The 18,883-nt window shown below is 36.6% G+C and overlaps 1 protein-coding gene across 1 annotated transcript; it reads left to right on the top strand.

The window, feature by feature from the left end:
* The first annotated feature begins 7,184 nt into the window (after positions 1 to 7,184).
* On the top strand, positions 7,185 to 18,610 carry LOC114533391 (cleavage and polyadenylation specificity factor subunit 6-like). The gene is made up of 18 exons (XM_028554904.1): positions 7,185 to 7,275; positions 8,044 to 8,130; positions 8,361 to 8,391; positions 8,645 to 8,769; positions 10,146 to 10,249; positions 11,786 to 11,851; positions 12,118 to 12,197; positions 13,039 to 13,191; positions 13,547 to 13,650; positions 14,036 to 14,087; positions 14,422 to 14,486; positions 14,824 to 14,864; positions 15,153 to 15,217; positions 15,758 to 15,841; positions 16,616 to 16,701; positions 16,879 to 16,958; positions 17,471 to 17,652; positions 18,156 to 18,610. The coding sequence occupies exons 1-17, from the start codon at positions 7,213 to 7,215 to the stop codon at positions 17,640 to 17,642; spliced, it is 1,458 nt and encodes a 485-aa protein (XP_028410705.1). The 5' UTR covers positions 7,185 to 7,212; the 3' UTR covers positions 17,643 to 17,652; positions 18,156 to 18,610.
* The last annotated feature ends 273 nt before the right edge of the window (positions 18,611 to 18,883 follow it).

The raw sequence follows: 18,883 nt of genomic DNA, 5'->3' as shown, positions 1-18,883 counted from the left end.
ATATAAATTATATAATACCATATTCCTAGTGTCGAAAATGTTGCCTTCGCCAATATGTAATCTTCGACACAATCACAAGTTTTTATAATATGTATTTAAATAACAGAAAATCCCAATCAGCGCACGGGCTGCTCACATCACACTTGACTATCACACACACTGCTTTATAACTCCCCCCACCCTCGTCTTAAATTACAATTATGTTTCTGACGTCACGTGCAATTGAAACCCTATATAACCCTATATTAATAGCGCCAGTCTCCCACACTAGTGCGCAACATGACGTCAAATCAACGTTGAATCGACGTCGCATAGCGAAAATTAAACGACGTCGAAAAAGATTCGAAAATGCGAATGGAATCGACGTCGGTTCGACGTCGTTTTTCGACGTCGGTTGACTCGGTTCAACGTCGAAACAACGTCAATTTATCAACGTCGCGAAGCACCAAAATTTTTGAGCAATAAACCTTTAATAGTACAATAAACGTTAGACTTATGCTAAAAAATGTTGTTGACATTTAATGTAAGATGATAAACCTCAACCAGATAAAATTACAAAATAAGTCATATTAATCAATAAAATTTCTAATTACATCATTTATAATTATTAACAATTCTGCTCGTTTCTGATGGGCTAAAAATATAAAAAATATCCCTCTTAATTTCAAAAGAGTGGCATTTGCTTAAGAAATTACACGGTCGGAGGAAGTATTCATGAAAAATTGCATGTGTGTTTGGCGAAATATTTATATGATTATTATGAATATTTTACCAAAGACATGCAACTGCGATTTTTCATTATTAACTAGAACTTGTGTAATTTCCTATCTTATCATTTTAGTCCATTTACGAGTACAAAAAAGTATTTTGTTAACATAACTATCAAATACTACAAACGCTAGTCCTATACGATGATTTCGGTCCTGTCTTCCCCCACCGCCATGTCTATCAGGCGCATATAATGTTACTGTTAGATCCGTTACTGTTAGATCATAATGTCACTGTTAGATCATAATGTCACTGTTAGATCATGTTACTGTTAGATCATGTCACTGTTAGATCATAATGTTACTGTTAGATCATAATGTTACTGTTAGATCATGTTACTGTTAGATCATGTCACTGTTAGATCATAATGTTACTGTTAGATCATAATGTTACTGTTAGATCATAATGTTACTGTTAGATCATAATGTTACTGTTAGATCATAATGTTACTGTTAGATCATAATGTTACTGTTAGATCATAATGTTACTGTTAACGTTAACCTACAATAAACATGGCTCCAGTTTCACCTCACCGTTGATAAATAGAAACGAAAATGTCAGCAAAAAGGAAATGAGATTTATTACAAAAATTGTATCGTTTTCTTTTGCTGGGCATATATATGCTTCACTAAAGTTTTATATTACCCCATTCTGAACTTCCACAAGATGACATAATTTGTTCGAACTGCTTTTTTCAGACAAATCAATTCCCTCTCATAAAAAGTCCATTTCCATCACAAAAGATTTACGTAACGTTACCACTACATGGCTGGTTTGGGGTTGGTTTATTACCGTTTCCTTGGCACACTTTATAGACAAACAGTCGGACTGCAGTGTGGAGAGTTAGCTATATATGGTGCCGTTTATAAGGAATTCTGGTACAGGAATAAGGAATTTTGGTAACAGGCCGAACGAAAATTTGACAAAATATACTGATAACAGTGAGTCAAATCAGGGTCAAATCCAACGGGGATGGAGATCACCTTAATACCTCCACACTACGTCCTTGTATATCTATATAAACTGTGCGAGGGAAACAGGAATAACCCAGCCATAAACTAGACGAAATGAAAATATTTGTTCCGTAGCGGCACGAATAAAAACATTCATTACACCAAAGACACAAAAATAGAGCAAATGTTCATGCAACGTTTACCGTAAACGTCGAATTCGTACTATATATTAACGGTTTAAAATATGGCTTTTCCAGATCCTCCATTCTTATTGGTTGATGAGCGGTTTGTAAAAAAAGACGTATCCGGACGCTGGTTTGTATATTGCGTATCTGGCCAGTATTCCGGATGTCTCATGCAGTTTAGCCAAATAATTATAAACAGATTGTTGACCTCGCTTGTTCGACATGTATACTGTGAAATATCAGACCGAGTTTTTTTTTACATGAACCTCGCTCATTCGTCGCTCGGTCCATACTAAAGCACCTCAGTCTGATATTTCACAGTGCAGACCTCATACTCAGTCAATATTATTCGGGCTTTACCGGTTCAGTTATTCGCTGCGGTGCAAACACCGCAATATTAATAAACACTGTAGACCATGCACGTATACGTAGCTTGTGTTCGCTATCTTTTAATTTGCATTTCGATCACTGATAGCCCGGCAAAATATTAACTCCCCCATATTTGAAGACTTAAGGCTCATTTTATACATCAGAACATCAATTCGTAGCTAATTACTCATTCTCATCTATCAAAAGAAGAAAATAGCACGAAAAATCGCAGCAAAATCGCCAGTGTAAACGAGCCTTTACATGCAGACTTTTTATACTTAGCCTTAGTAGAGGTCAGTGGAATGCAATACATCCATATAATTTAATAAACAATCTTCGCGTGCATTGGCGTAAATCTAGTCACGCGATTGGTCAAAATCAATCACGGGGTTTCTTGTTGCCTAGCGACAGATCATGGGAATCATAATTTATTCGCCATAATCCATGAAAATCAAGGCTTATTCAAAACTATCAGCCTGCAAAGTGCAAAGAAGCTTGGATCTATTGGATGTATAGATTGCATGCCATTGACCTCTACTAAGGTTAAGTATAAAAAGTCTGTAAAAGCCCGTTTACATGCATTTGCGATTTTTCCTGTGATCTCATATCCGGTGCAGACAAGTACAGGTGTCATAATATTTATTTAAATTGTCCTTCGAACAACGCTTATGAATACAATCAATCGTTTCAAATCACAGCAGAAGATTTTATTTTTCAGTTCCTTCTGAAATAAAAAAACAAAACCGACGTGACAAAAGTTTGTCTATCGAATGTAATGATCGTTGGATCTAAGTTAAGTTTACAATTTTATCGATAAACTGGAATCATTTCGTGAGGACCCCCACCGCCTCATCCATGTGTCAACATAACACGCATGCATCATATTTAACATAATTCGAAATTTCGCAAGACCGAATTAGCTTGGGCAAATTGTTATTAAAAAAAGTGATCGGTTTATCTTCGGTTGAAACACTTGAATTAGACACTTCAGGTTATCTTAGATACTCGGTATGACAGAAATTGTGACAGGTATTCTCAGTTCAACAGCTGGTCTATTGTGGAATAAAGCCATTGACTGGACGGCTGAAAAACTCGACGACGACCTAGCTGATGCGGAAATTCGAAAGCTTGTGGTAAACGAGATAGACGATATCAAGGCCAGAATTGATGGCTTTTCCCGAGCAACTTTACTCGCTAGTCACGATTTTCTGCTGGAAGGAGTCAATTTACTTAATGCTTCTCTGGATAAAATATCTTCGGGGCAGAAAGCGAGTGGCGGAGCTTCTGCGAACCTTGGTGGATCGTCAGACGAGTATGGCGTCTTGAACCGAGCATTTGAGCTTTCTCGTGCAATGGAACAGCTTAAACTCAACGGCGATAGAAAGCTTGAAACTGCGAGAGAAAGATTTAAAGAAGCACACAAGACAGCGGTCACCGCTTTCTGGAATGAAGCATTTAGTATCGAGGATCGGATATTGGCTGCGAAGCTACGAATAATTTCGGAGATACTAGAAAATCTCGATAGTCCTGAGACCGCAATCACTGGATGCTTGCCGTTTCTGAAAACTCTGCATAGCTTACCAGCCATTCAGGATATGTTCTTGGTGTATTTGGACGGCGGGGTTAAATCGTTTCTAAAGAAAACGGAAAGACAGGAGAACGTCAAGTCGGTTATGATAATTAACTACGTGTTGTTTCATTACGTCTCGAGATTCAGCAACAAGCGTTTATTCGAAGTGTCCGCCTGTTTACCAACGATTGACCTTCAATCTCATAGGCGGTTTCACCCAATAAGAGATTGGTACGAAATTTTCGAAAAAATTCAGTGTACGAAAAAAGAGTTAACCCATCCTCCAAACGAGCTCTCGCTTGATGAACGAATCGCCACCTTATCTGGTGTGAACAGTAAGGGAGATGTTCTCACTATCCCTGAGACTCAGCCGCTTGAGAACATCGCGATTGTTTCTGAGACAGGAAAAATCAAGCGGGTTACGTTACCTGAATTTATACGTGGTATTCATTTGGCGTCTGCTGTCGATATCAATAACAATATTTACTTGGTGAGAGAAGTCGAAGGGCGCTCTGGTAAAGAATTGCTTTTGACGATTTTGGACGAGAATTTTGACGTAAAAGCAGGACATAGTTTGGATTATCTTAGCACGGTGATGCCGATATCCTCTTGCCCGATTAAGATCGCGATATGCAAACAAGGTGATATCATTATAATCCTGGAGAAAGATCCACGAGTGTATGTTTTTGATGAGGTCGGTCAATTCAAATACAAGTTTATACGTAAGTCCAGTACGTCGGCGTCATTGAGTATCTCTTCGCAGAATGAAATTATGATACCAACGGACAATCGTAAGGCGGTTGAAATATACACAAAGAGAGGAGACCTAAAGGCAACACTAAAACTCCCAAAAGGACACAAGGTATTGGGTGCGGTATTTCATTGCGTATTTGGTAAGATAAAGGTCTTAACCTGTGCGAGAGAGGGGAAAGATTCTTTCTTTATTCTGTGCTATTCTGATGAAGACGGGAAGCTGGAGAACCTTTCGTTCTTCGGCAGCAAAATTGAAAATCAGAAACCTCCACGTTTGACATCCCATCCCAAAGGTCCTGTGGCTGTGGTTGGGGAGGAAAGCATCACTTACATTTAATTAGAAAAGAAACAAAACCGCAAAAACCAGCATTACTGCCAAAAAACAGTAAAAAACGTGACATCAAATATAGTATATAGAAACCTATATATAAGGTGACTTGGGCAAACATTATAATGTATATAATATATATAGATGTATACATCTGAAAACCGGGCTAACCGAAGAAAGTTGCGATTGTCGATATTTGAAAGACTTCAAACATGTTGGACATTGGCTTGGACTGTGCCGCATACAAAAAATATATATATATATTTATATATATATATATATATATATATATATATATATATATATACTCGTTTTAAAAAACATGTTTCTATAAATTTGTTTCATATAGGAAATCTTTAAATTTTTTATTTTATAGCATTCAGGTTGCAGCCGATAAACGGCATTTCCATTACAGTGAAATACACAAAGATTCTTATGTATACTAAGATCTCCCAGTATTTAAATATATTGTTCAAGTATATTTTGCATAATAAAACGGTTCACGCGCATTCACCTAAGAGCTATAAACATTCAAAAAATTAAAGAAAATGGGATAATTTGAACCAGCTTTAATTAATCATCTTTCAAACATGAGTTTAAAGAGCCACTGATTCAGTGTTCATGAGATCTAACAAACTTCACGTTAGTAGACAGCGATGCATGTAACTATATTTTCAAATATTTCTAGTAGCGCTAAATATATGATATTATATTAATATAATAATAATAATAATACACCAGGAAATGCTTCTCCACCCTGATTGGTTGATTTCAGTGCAATTAATCCCAAACAGTAGTGCAAAAATGTGTAGCGCGCAGTGCAAATTCCTGTAACAGCAGTGCAAAATCCTGTTACAAATATATTATCGAAGATTTCCTTGCATATCATCATAATATAATTTCTCGTGCAATTACGAATAAACACACACCGTGCCAAGGTCGAATATACCATTTTCCGGTATATTCTTCGGTTCAGTTCCTTATACGGATAAAGTCGAATATACAATAATCGACCTAAGTAAATACAACCTTACCAATTAAGTTTTAATATGCCATATTCGTTCTCACCAAATAATATAATTGCGTTCGACGAAGGAGAATTCTAATTTCTAATTCTGATTCGCGCGGTGTCCCGCGTGGTTTTGCATGCCATTCGATTTTAGGCTTTTACGCCATCTTGGATGGACTATGTCTCACATCTTGCCTCGATTTCGTGTGTGACGTACTCGATTTTACAATCCTATTACTAATTACTGTACACTCGCAAATTCTTATGGATGCGAGCACTTGAGTTTTTCAGTGCTATTTCATTTTGCTCGGAACTTTAACTCTAGCACAAGCTCTTCACATTTTGTTCTGCAGTCTTTCTACAATCCTAATTTCTTTTCAATTTTTTGTTATTCGCCTTAAAGACACTTCAACTTAGCCTTGTAGTTGCCGTTTATACCTATATTTATTGTCACTGCCAATTGCCATAATTATGCACGAGACTAGAGTTATATATATTTCGCCGTATATTAGCAAGAAAAAGTCCATAGAAAATTTAGTAAAAATCAACTGGTAATAAAAAATCGAATGCACTTGCCTAATCTTTGATTACTACTAGTTTCAGTTGTACAACATTAACAGTTGCCTCACAGCCCTCACTTGCCTGTGTCATCAAGGCCTTCCTGTGATGATCCTAAGAGTTCCTGTGTTTTGCTTTGGTAAATCCCAAGATCTAAAAAATCTTGCAGAGGGTGAACTAACTCAGTGTTTACCTATGTTTGGGATCCCTTTTACCAAATACTTTGCAACTCAGAATTTTCATTTGGAAATTCGGCAACTTTGTTTACAAAAACCGGGCCTATATAAAAGTCGACAGATTCCCATAAAAGTTTCTTTTGTTTAAATTTCTATTGTTTTATCATCTTTGTTCCACAGAGTTTTTACTCTCTCCCAATGTTGTTATACCTGAGCATTACAAAAGATTCTATTGCATCTTCAGGGGCTTTGCAAGAGAAATGCGTGTGAATTCTTTAACAATACCAGGGGTACCCAGGGGGGGGGGTTATTATGTGATTTTTCTACTGAGAAAGTCGCTTGCAAAAAACGTACTCCAAATGCAAAATGTTGCCAAAAACTACCAATCACAATCCGTAGAAGGGTTGTAATTTCAAAAAGTACTTTTGTAAAATTCTGTAAGCATTTGAATATGAATTTTATCTTCATAAAGTGGTAACACCAATTCACCCACAAAGTAAAGCGGTCGTTGTCCCACATGTTTGTTGTTGGAAGTTTTCAGACATGGCTGGAGCCGATATTGATCTTTATGCTGGTGTTGGAGAGTTAGATTCTGATTTAAATCAGGTATTTTAAGCGTTATGTTATTCCTTATAATCTGTAGCTTCTTTGTTTTGTATAAAACACCGCAAAGTGCCCTGTAAATTGGAAAATTTTGATGTTAGTTTTGTGCCACACTGACTCTGGCACTGCCACTAGAATCAATTTCGACAATTTAGTTGTAGAAATGGTTCAGTTTCCACTACCCTTTTTTCAATGTGAATCTCATCAAATGAATTATTGTGTTAGTTTTCTGCAATGTTTTTATTATTTGGAAGCATGGTTCAAATTTATTGCAAGAATTAAAAATTTATTTTTTATACACGGTGCAGTTCAGTTTAGTCATGAGTGGTTGATGTCCGAAGTCTAATGACCAGCTTAATAGTGCAATTTTGAATTTATTTATTCTTGGTAAATAACCTGAGAGCTTTTTACAAAATCCCACTTATCTGAAATAATAATGCTAGAAAACCTTGGTATTGAATTTTAAAGTAAAATGATTATGGCCGTATATAGTCACTGGCTATAGTCACTGAACAATAGGCTGCTGGCTGTTTATTTTTTTAAAGATTTCATATCTATATTCAAAACAATTATTTACAGTATTCCCCCTTTCAGCTAATATACTCCCACCTAGTAAAATATAATCATCAGAGCCCGAATTATTGAATTTAAAGTTTATCAAGTCACCTTGGGTCCTGACAGGAAAGTATGCAAACTATGCGACCGAGATTAAAATCTTTGTCACAGAGGTTAATTTAGGGAAAAAATAATAAATTTTGTATCTCTGTTTAGTCTGGAGTATCTTCAGGATTTGGTGGAGATATTTATGAAGATGTTTTAGCTACCTCTGCTAGCCAACCACCAACACATCAACAACAAGTAATATTCTTAACATTTGGATTTATTGGTCTACTCTTCACTGAGCCAAGATCTTCATTGCAATTATCTTCAGCATTCTTAAAATATGTTGATGAGTTATAATTTTCCAGACAGTAATGGCCTAATTTTGCTATACAATATTCAAATTTATCAAAGACTAAGTGAACTGTTTGTCATAACAGAAATATATAAACATACTATGCCTAAAAATTGTCTTTTATTGTTTGTAGTTTGTTCCTGGGCCACCTGAAGTCAGTGCAAGTAAGTGAACTTTAGTAAAAGTTAAACATTTTGCATGTTATATTGTTTTGGCACAAGAATGCCTTGACTTTTATTGTGAAGTACTGTTACATAAATATCATGTCTCACTATAAACAGGGGGTGTAATGTGATAACTAGTCTGATTTTGCACAGTAACTGCCAGAATCTAGAATATTTCAATTTCTCCTGTAATTTTATGAATAAAGGTGGTAAGGTGTTCCTAAATATTTGTCCTGTAATTTTATCAATAAAGGTGGCACGTATGAGTACAAGTCATTCACAACTATTCATCCAAAATCTGCTCAAGCGCAAGCAGCTGCCTCACAGATACCTGATAAACCAAAAGGAAAACCTCTTTACGTTGGAAACTTCACATGGGTATAGTAACTATTTCAAGTTTATATGTATAGTGTATGCTTGGGTGATATGTTTGTGGGGGTTTTCTTACCTTACAACTATTTTGGTTTTGTATAATCAAACATCAACTCTTGATTCTACCCATTAAGAAAATGGGTACGGTCCAATTTTTTGTCTGTACGCACATACAGGGGCGGCGCTAGAGTGTGGTTGCATGTGCATGCAACATCCCTGCTTGTAACAAGTCAAGATATGTTATCTTTAGTCAGAGCCAGAACAGACTATTTGATCTTACCAATGAGAGCAGAATAATTAACAGCTAATCTAGAAGCTCCAATTTCAAGAATTTTCTCACTTGTCGCCAACCATAGTGGTGACTCATATAACTAGGCTCATGACATAATAAAAACTTTATAAGGCCTGGTATTATTATGCTTATATTTTAATAGTAAACAATACTCTGATGAAAATCAATACCATTATGTTACATCATGAACCATGTTTAGGCGAAATATTTTGTTTGAATGTCATCTTAAGCTAATACGTATTGTACATGCGAAGGACTGTTAAAGTCTGTTGTAAAACGCTGTAAATGCTGTGTCTGTTGTAAAAGCTCTGGATATTAGATAATGGTTTGAATCAGACTTTCATGATGTGCTAAAATTATTATGAGGAATATGTCAGCCTACTGTATAGACTTCATGATGGTTGTTGTTTGAAAATGCGTTGCAGCTTAGAGTTTCAGGTTTTGATCTCTTTTAGCCTAAGCCATGTTCTTCTAAGCCTAGCCTAAGCAGACTTTTCTTTTTCAAAATGATAGTCACTGATAGTTTACAAAGCATATTTTGAAATCTTAAACATTCACTAAGCATCTTTAGAATAGTTCTTGTTGTGTGTGTGTGTGGGGGGGGGGTGCTTCACCTTTAAAAAATCAATAACGTTTCATGAGCACTATTAAGGATAATTCGTCTTATACATGTACATTTTGTGTGTAGACGTCTATTTCAGGAATAAAAGTTCTATTTGAAAGTTGGTTATGTCCTAGCTATATAACACTAATAATCAGCTACAAGTATGATCTATCATTTTTGAGTCGTCTCACTCATGAGTTGTGAACATCTATGACGTCGTACAATGACGTCAGTCACACGTCACACATTTTTTTTACAATTTTGCTACTTCACCCTCGTCATTTGTGTTCCGTAGGTTTACTATGCATATTTTGTTAATTAACTAAGAATTAACTAAGACATTAACTAAGACATTAACTTGGAGTTAAAAAGTACATATGTAGCTACAGTATGTAGTGCGTAAGAAGTCAGCTACCTGTAGATTGTGATTATTATTGTTACATGTAAATAATTATGATATACAAACAATTTGTGAAACTTCATTAGTGGACGACTGATCAACAACTGGAAGATGCACTGCAAGAGTGTGGCGTCACAGACATTGTTCAAATTAAGTTTTTTGAAAACAGAGCAAATGGTCAATCAAAGGGGTAGGTATTGCTGATTTTTATATATTATGAGATATATTTAGATACATCGCATACCTATAAACTCTATTCCACATATTTTTTTTAAGTAATGCAAAAATCGTAAATGCCTTAGATATTATATTTCAAATTTCATCATATGCAACGAATCCATAGGTGTTCACGATAGGCAATCGTTCTAACGCAATATATCTAATTAATTGCCCCCAATTAAGTACTCATTTTCATTCAATCAGGAAGTAATTGTGTGTTACCCTGGATATAATGAATTTCCAATTATCTCAAACTAATGTCGTATGTTCATGATTACGGTTTAGACTATAGCCAAACACCAAGCTCTGGATGCGTGGCCAGCAATTTAATAAGCTTGAATAATTATGGCGTCTTCTACTTGTATTAAATATGATCGTCAGGCCTCCATATACTGTAGAAAATGTACAAATAAACCTGTGAATATTTTGTCGCAAATCATCCCAGAAATTTGGGGGAAAATGCATTGTATATTACTGTGAAAATCGGTGCATAACTTGTAATTACTACAGTTGCATCTACATGTACTCTATATTTCGTACAAGTTGCCTATTTAGCATTTTGTAAAATCAAAAGTGAAGAATTTCTGTAATCTGACCTTTAATTTATGATTCACCACCCCATATTGGCAGTATAATCGGCGGAAACGTTGTATAATACAAGGTGGTTACACCTTTCTCATTCACTAACTTAAAGTTTTGTTTGTATAGCTACAAAATAATTTCTGATACTGTTTAGTTATGCTAACATATATTTTGTATATTGGTATATAATGTACAGTATAGTGTTGACCAGTCAACTAAGTATCTGCAATGCAGTCTTTGTAAAATGAAATTTATGCGATTATAAACGGTCAATTGGAGTGGTTAAATACGTGCCTTCCTGGTACGAGATCGTGATTATATCGCATTTGTTGCATTTTGTAAAGAGAGCGAGTTTCTGCAAACAATTATTGCAGATACCTAGTTTACGGATACCTCATGGATATTTTTAACATGCTTGTTAAATTACGTTTAAGCATGCGGAGTTGTTAAATAAACAAATTAATATATCATTGTATATTTTTCAAATACAAATAAATTTACGGTACTCAATACTTATAGTCAATATCGAATTTTCCTTAATGTTGTAACGTCGTGTGTAGTTTGTGCCGTTGTGTTTGTGCTGTGGTATTTGTTATCCTTTAATGTGCTCGCTTTTTTACGTAGTATTTTAAAATTTATACCTAAATAATTTTGATGTATTTTCCCAAGGTAGGTTATACACGCATGTTACATGTGCATAAATGTCGTTGCAGATGGGGTATTTGATTTTTTTTGTTGTTTTGCTCGATTTGTGGACATAACAACAGTGATAATTGTTTAATGGAAGAAAATGCTTAATTTGTTAGATTTTCGCTTCTCGAGAGTAGTTTTAATGAAAACAATATAACTGAGGACTATGGTTTGTTTTCGCTAATTTGTGTATACAACTTGTTACCTTTCTAATGCTGGAAAACTTTGGTTTTAGGTATGCTTTGGTCGAACTGGGTTCAGATGTCTCTGTTAGATTGGTTAGTGAAAAATTACCTCTAAGGTGAGTAAATACAACCCACACTTTGAGAATTTTTTCAAAAGAAATTGGCGCAGAACAAATTGTTTATATTCTTGGGAACTTGAAGTTGATCGTATGAAACTTTGAATTTGGTTTTGCTTAGTTTAATCGTTTAGTTTGCTCAGAAATACGCTGGTTTGATTGGAATTACTCTAGTTAAAATTTAATTGCAAGTTAATTTAAGGGCCTCCTGATCCTATTTCTCCTCTATTTTCTCTCTTTCTGAACATATATAATTGATATTTTAGGGAAATCAACGGTCAGACGCCTGTAGTTACTCCCGCTACTAAAACACATTTACAACAATTCGAGGTCACTGCCAGAAAAAGTAAGTTTGTTATGACATTTCATTCATAAACCTAAATATAACAGTATAACCAAGGAGCAGCGTGGCAGCGTCTTCAAACAACTTAGCATCAAATGTGGTATAACAACTGCCTAAATAGACAAAACACTTCTCGACCTTTCGACCTGAGGGCCTTCGTCAGGAGAGTCAGTATAACTAACTAACTCTCCTGACGGAGGCCCTCAGGTCGAAACGTCGAGAAGTGTTTTGTCTATTTAGGCAGTTGTTATACCACATTTGATGCTAAATATAACAGGTATAAATATAACATGTATAGCTGTTGTTATATTCTGTCTAAAGATGACTCTGAAATCTCTCAACCTGCATGTGTCCTGTTTGAATCTTATATTAACTGTCAAGCTGTGTTGTCTGTTGAGATTTTTTTTACTTTGCCTCGTTATATTATTATGATATCGATTATATTTAGAATCCGTTATGTTTGTTTTTCAAACGATTGTTGCCCGATTTATATAGCATGCCATAGTTTATGTGATCGCACTTAAAATTTTCCATTTGCAAAACCCCCAAACCTGAAGAATTTGTAAAACATGCCGAGTGAAATAACCAGTGTACGGTTATTTTTACCGCCAGTTTTACAGCTGAATCGAGTTCAAGTTAACATAGATCTCAGTGTGAGCTTCAGTGCTTGAGCCTTCTCAAATACGAGTTCTCCAAAACGTTGGAATTGACCGGCGAAAAATTATACAACAGGCGCATATTGATATATTCTCACCAAAACTTTGATTATGTCTACAGTATTTGGTCCATGAACGGCCGCTTTACGAAAAGTTTGCCTAAATAGTTACTTCTCAAATGTTTTCAGTCAACCCGTCATTAAACAGTCATCAAGACAATGATGCTGGCGCGGGTCGTGGATTTGGTCGTGGTTTTCGTGGCCGTGGTGGAATGCGTCCTGGTATGGGTAGAGCTACAGAGTTGGCTCCGCCTGATATGGCTATAGCTACACCATGGATGCGTGAGTGCTTTTAGGGGCAGTTAATAAAAAGGACATTTCTATACTTGAGGGCCTTCCTGAGCAGAGTTAGCGTTTCAAATGAAAGAGAGTCATGCATAGTTAGGCCAAAACGTCGAGATTCGAGTGTTTTTGTCTATTTAGACAATTATATCGCTTGTGTTAAGAGACTCTGCTACTCCATCCCTTCGTTATATGGGTTGCTAAGGCTGGAAAGCTCTATCCACCGAAAGGGATTTTTCAACCATTGTAAAAATGGAGAGCGTTATCCAGCTTTCGTACAACCAGCGTTTCTCCGAGAACGGAACTCCTTTGTTCCATCTTATTTTCTGGTTAATTTGATGTTTTATTTTCGTAGCCCCTGGAGTTCCTATAATACGTGGACCACCACCTGTGATACCTGGGATGATAACTCCCCACGGAGAAAAACTACCACCTGGAATGGCAATACCTGCAAGTATGGTAGGTGCTGAGATGCGAGACCGTCTTAAAAATAATTACGTTACAACCTTACATGTAAATGAAAATTCCTAATGCTATAAGCTATTGAAGAGTAAATTGGAAATAAGTCTAGTACCGAAAACGAATGTATAGGGCCACGTAAATTTCTACATCATCGATCAAAATATGTCTTGTGCTTAGGAAGAAAGTTTTGCCTCTTTAGCAGATAGCTTGTGAGAGCCTAAAATCCGTTTATTTAAGGTGTAAATCCGTGAACTTTAAGGTGGTTTTAAAGGAAAACAATAATGTGGAACTTAATTTCAGAAAAATTGTATTCTCTGAAGCAGTATCTTCGTCATTGTAAATTTTTGCTTTCAATAATACATAGTACAATTTTATTATTTAGGGTGGTCCTCCCCCTCCGATGGGCATGATAATGCCTATTCCTGGAGACCATGGTAAGTTGCTCGTGTTAAAAATAGACTTGTAAAGTGCGCTTATGACCGCAAAGTGTCAGGACGGCAAATGACGACGAATAGGGAGGGGGTAAACTGTGATTTGACACGTGTAAATCACATGTGGCTTGGCACTGCGTTCTGTACAAATTAGCTCGCAGAATAAGATGGTGAACGAAACTGACACGTTATTTTTGTACTGTATAACGTTGTACTATTAAATATTACACTTATCAATTTATAAAAGAAGGTCAATTCGGAAATCATGGAAAATGGAGAATCGTAGTTTTCAAATTGTACTAAAATTGTTAGCTGATAAATTTTTAATTTCTCGTAGGTTTACCAAAACCTCAAGTCGCTCCTCATTTTAATCCAGCATTTTTCCCCCCTGAAGGAGCCCCGGTAAGTATATTTATACACGAGTTTGGTTGATTTGCACGGGGGTGTCAAGAGCGTAGACTCGTGTAAAGCATGTTTTTTGTTAAAGTATGCAATACAAAAATAGGACTGGGTAATTTAACTAATGTATACCGTGAGCTTAAAGGCCCTGTGACACGGTGCCATTTTTCTTGCAACTTGCAATGCAATTCTTCTGAGACATTTTCTTTATTACAATCCATGGCTTGGTTTCAATATTGAGCGACCTGACTGAGCCATTTTTGTATTATTTAGACTATTCTATTGTTAACAAAGCTCGTTTTAAAATCTTCACATTTCTATATACGTCTTTTACCTTCAGCCCGATCCTATGATGCCTGGAATGGTGCCCCCAGGACCCAGGTATGTACTCTGGTTAAAAAGATGAACACAATTTGCAATGCGTAATATAAGTATTCCATGTTTTTACAAATAGTAATCAACTTTTTCTTTACATGGCCCGTATAAGTTTCACTCTTTTGAAATGAATTTAACCGTTTCCGAACGAAACGAGTTGCGATTTCAAAATGAATAAAAACAAGATGCCATAACCCACCAACCAGTATTTGATATAACTTTTGATATCATGAACCATGTAAAACCAAAATGGAGGAACATCGATAACCTGGTGGAAACTTGCCTAATTTTTAGATTCGAAGGTGATTTTATGGCGCGTGGTATACCTCCTGACATGTATGGGCAATTTCCCAGACCTGGTAAGTTTTTCAAATTACTTAGCAAATCGTTTAAAGCTCTGTCTACTACACTCAATTTTGTGACACGGCACGGCTAAAATGGTGCCCAGGCCCAATTTTATTAGTGCTCAGGCCACCAAAACAAAGGCCGTGCGCGAATGATATAGGCAGTTTACACTACACTCAATTTAAATATCGACACGGCACGGCTAAAATGGGCACCCGTACTAACTTATCCGTGCTCGGCCTTTGTATTAGTGGCCTGAGCACTAATAAAACTGGGTACGGGTACCAATTTTATCCGTGCCGTGCCAATGAATTGAGTGTAGTGTAAACGAGGCTTAAGTTGTTGTGCATCGTTCAATAATCCAACCACCCAGTAGAGCAAAAATTGTTTAGGTGCCCTATGATACGCGTATCGTCTGTTGCGATATACGTGAGCGCCACTGTAATTGTAGATATTTAAGTCGTGTGATTTGCTAACAAATGATATGATAATGTTTCGCATGTCGCATGTTTTGCCCTATGAATGTATTGCTAATGTCCTGTCGAACATTTCAGGTGGAGATTTCGACGAATTGACAAGACAAAATCAGATATTGACAAGCAACTCCATCAAGAAGGCGATGGTAGATTCTACTGCAGGTATGAAATAGTAACTTAGTAAGGAAAGGTGAAATGATTCTAAAAATTCAAAGATTGCCCGACATTATTGGAGAAAATAGACCTGTGCAACATTGTCATGTTCCACGTCCAGTGTCACATGCTCGATACCTGTGAAACATTGCCCGACTTAATGCCTGCCTGCGTAACACGCACGGTTATTATGCCCCGTAAAACATACCCTATGAAATATGGCCGAAATGTGATATTCTCTGATCCAATTTCTATGAAACATAGCCCGACCTTATGCCAGGGTGATATGCTCAGTTCCTATGCCCATTGAAACATGCTCTAGGCAACATAACCCGCCCCAAAGTCTTGTGTTACACTGCTTATACTCAAAGTCAGCGTAAGATACGTTGACTCCACGCTATTACCTTATTTTATGCTCAGTCTAATATGGCCATGCAGATCCCAACTCTAGCGAAGCATACCATGGCCAACTCTCGTTTTAGACCGATCAGCAAATTTGTTCACATTTGCATTAACGTAATCGGAATGACTACTTTCTGTACAAAGCGCATTTATGCACTTTGATGTATCACGAATACATGAAGTATTACAAGTTTAGGCATTCTGATTGGCTTTGCCTGAATACTGTAAACAAATTCCTCCTTTAAAACGAAATTCCTCCTGGTTAGAAAGCGACTAAACCAAATATATTAGCTATGTGCCTTTTTAATGGTTGATCAAGCTGAGATGTAATTTCCGTAATCTTAATACGATACATTGTTCTCTATTGTGTTTATATTTCAGGTCAACATGAGATCGCCATCGAAACTTTAGTTCAAGCAATTTCAATCATAAAACAGTCTCCAGTTGCTCATGAAGAAACCAGTCAGGTAAACATTGATTGCATTAGACCTTTCCTATAAAACCAACAAGCGTGGAAGTCTGATGTCACGCGAAGTTTGATGAGATGGTTAGTTGTGCACAGACATGCGATGATAAACTTCGTTTAACATCCATATCGTAACGTCTACTATTGTGTTAAGCAATATTCTCCTCTCTGCATGTAGATACTCGTTCAATCTCTTCAAGATTGCTTGCAAGGAATTGAACAACAGATGATTTCAAGCTCCGCTAGTGATAGAGCAAAGTAAGTAAAACACTGAATGCCTGGTTGTTGGTTCAGTAAAAGTGCGATTCTCATTGCGATCAGTTTTAGACCAGCCTTTTTGTGAAATAATATGGCACAACGCCTTGTAGAAGTTTTCGGGCTTTTCGCAACATTATATTACACAAACCTGTACAGTGATAGATTGAGATCTTTCTACTCCAAGAAAGTTGCATTTTTGCGATTAACGATCGTAGAAGTGGTCTCAATGATCTAGGAATGGCAGCGTGACACCATATAAGAATACACATACTACCATTCATTCATAAAGCATAACCAGACCACGTCACATTTGTAGAACGTTTTGGTTTACACAATTTTATAATATACAATGATTTTTTCGACAACTACGACACTACTGGTGAAACTTTGTAGTATACGAGCTGATACACATTGCGAAGCTCAGTTTTTCCTGTTTAAACATCTACCTGTATTTTGCAATATTATTTATAGAGCTACAACACATCAGTTACTTTTCATTCGTTTTATATCAGGTCGGCTAAACGTGAATCACGTCGCTATAGTGATGACGATAATGGGGAAGGCGAACGTCGACGAAGAAAAAGAAGGTCAAGGTCGGGCTCTCGATCACGCAGCAGACGGTCTAGATCACGTGATCGCCGTTCCAGATCCCGTGATCGTGAAAAATATCGCAGTAGACGTTAAATACTGAGTGGTAAGTTGTTTGTGTTTACCATTGTATTATCCATATCGATAATTCCCTTGAACAAGTGTGCGATGGGCAACGTGAGGCGCTTGTTTTTGAAGTTGAACATGGGACGTGTTGGAACTGAGTTACGCGAGAAAAAAAATTTAATTTCCTCGCACGCCTGTGTGTTTTCAACATCGGCTGCAAAACTAAGGTCTGTTTAGACTACACAATAAGTTGTATGCAATTATCATTTTCAATTGACGAATGCAAAATAGAATTTAAACTGTCATGTTTGTGTACGTGTGTTGATACGTTCACATACGCCAGGGTACGAATCGTATACGGCAAATCGCATAGTGTAAATGATGGGCCTTTCTTCGGCAGAATCTTACAAACTATCTTGGTGGAAGAAAATCCACAGCCAGCCATGTTTTTCACGTTGAATTCAACAACCCTGTTGTTTTTTCATATTTTGGTGTATTACAAGTTGGTTTTATCGTATTTGTTTTATTTTTCTTTCAAACTAGGCCTGCATCAGATTGTTATATCAACGGTTATAGAGTGCTGCGGAGTTAGTCTGTAAAGCTGATCGATGCCAAAACTAGAACAACTTACGTTGCCTTGTGTAGTACAATTGTACGCTTCTCGACTACTTTATTCCTGATTGTCATCCGTGTACAGCTCGTCAACGATTAAAACTGTTTTTTAGCGAATGACAAAAAAGGAACTCCCTTTGCTTCATTTGAAGACAGTTTTCACTAGGCCGAGTTCCGAAGACAAAAATTCCGTTTGCAAAATTTTGTCTATAGTGCATGGAAAAGCCTAAGTGTATTTTTTAATAGTAGAATATAATTAGGACGTGAGCCATAATTGTGTCGTTTTTATCACTTTCAAAAATGGCAAAATAACTCGAAAAGAAAATAGAATTTGCTTTATCAATCTGTACTTAACGCGTGTCCCTTGTTTTTAATAAAGTGAGAATGCAACATCCTAAGGGGATTTTATTAAAAAGCTTGATGAGGGGGAAAATTGCTCCATATCCATTATACACATTATCCTCTAAGTGAGGTTTTGCTTCATTCCCCGAACCGGCACGGATCTTCGCGGAACGATAGTAAATACTGGTAATCAGAAACGTCCTGATTGGCTAAGGTGGCTAAGTTTGTATTTTATTGAGAACGTCAGCAAATTATTTAACTGTCTTTTCGCAAACTATTCAAAAGCGTGTTTATTAAAGGTTGACTGCAAATATTCG

This window comes from Dendronephthya gigantea, unplaced genomic scaffold (genome assembly GCF_004324835.1).
Source record: "Dendronephthya gigantea isolate DGI-Jeju-01 unplaced genomic scaffold, DenGig_1.0 000090F, whole genome shotgun sequence".
NCBI classification, from domain to species: domain Eukaryota; kingdom Metazoa; phylum Cnidaria; class Anthozoa; order Malacalcyonacea; family Nephtheidae; genus Dendronephthya; species Dendronephthya gigantea.
Note: the sequence above shows the minus strand (reverse complement) of the source record. Positions and strands in the feature narration are given on the sequence as shown.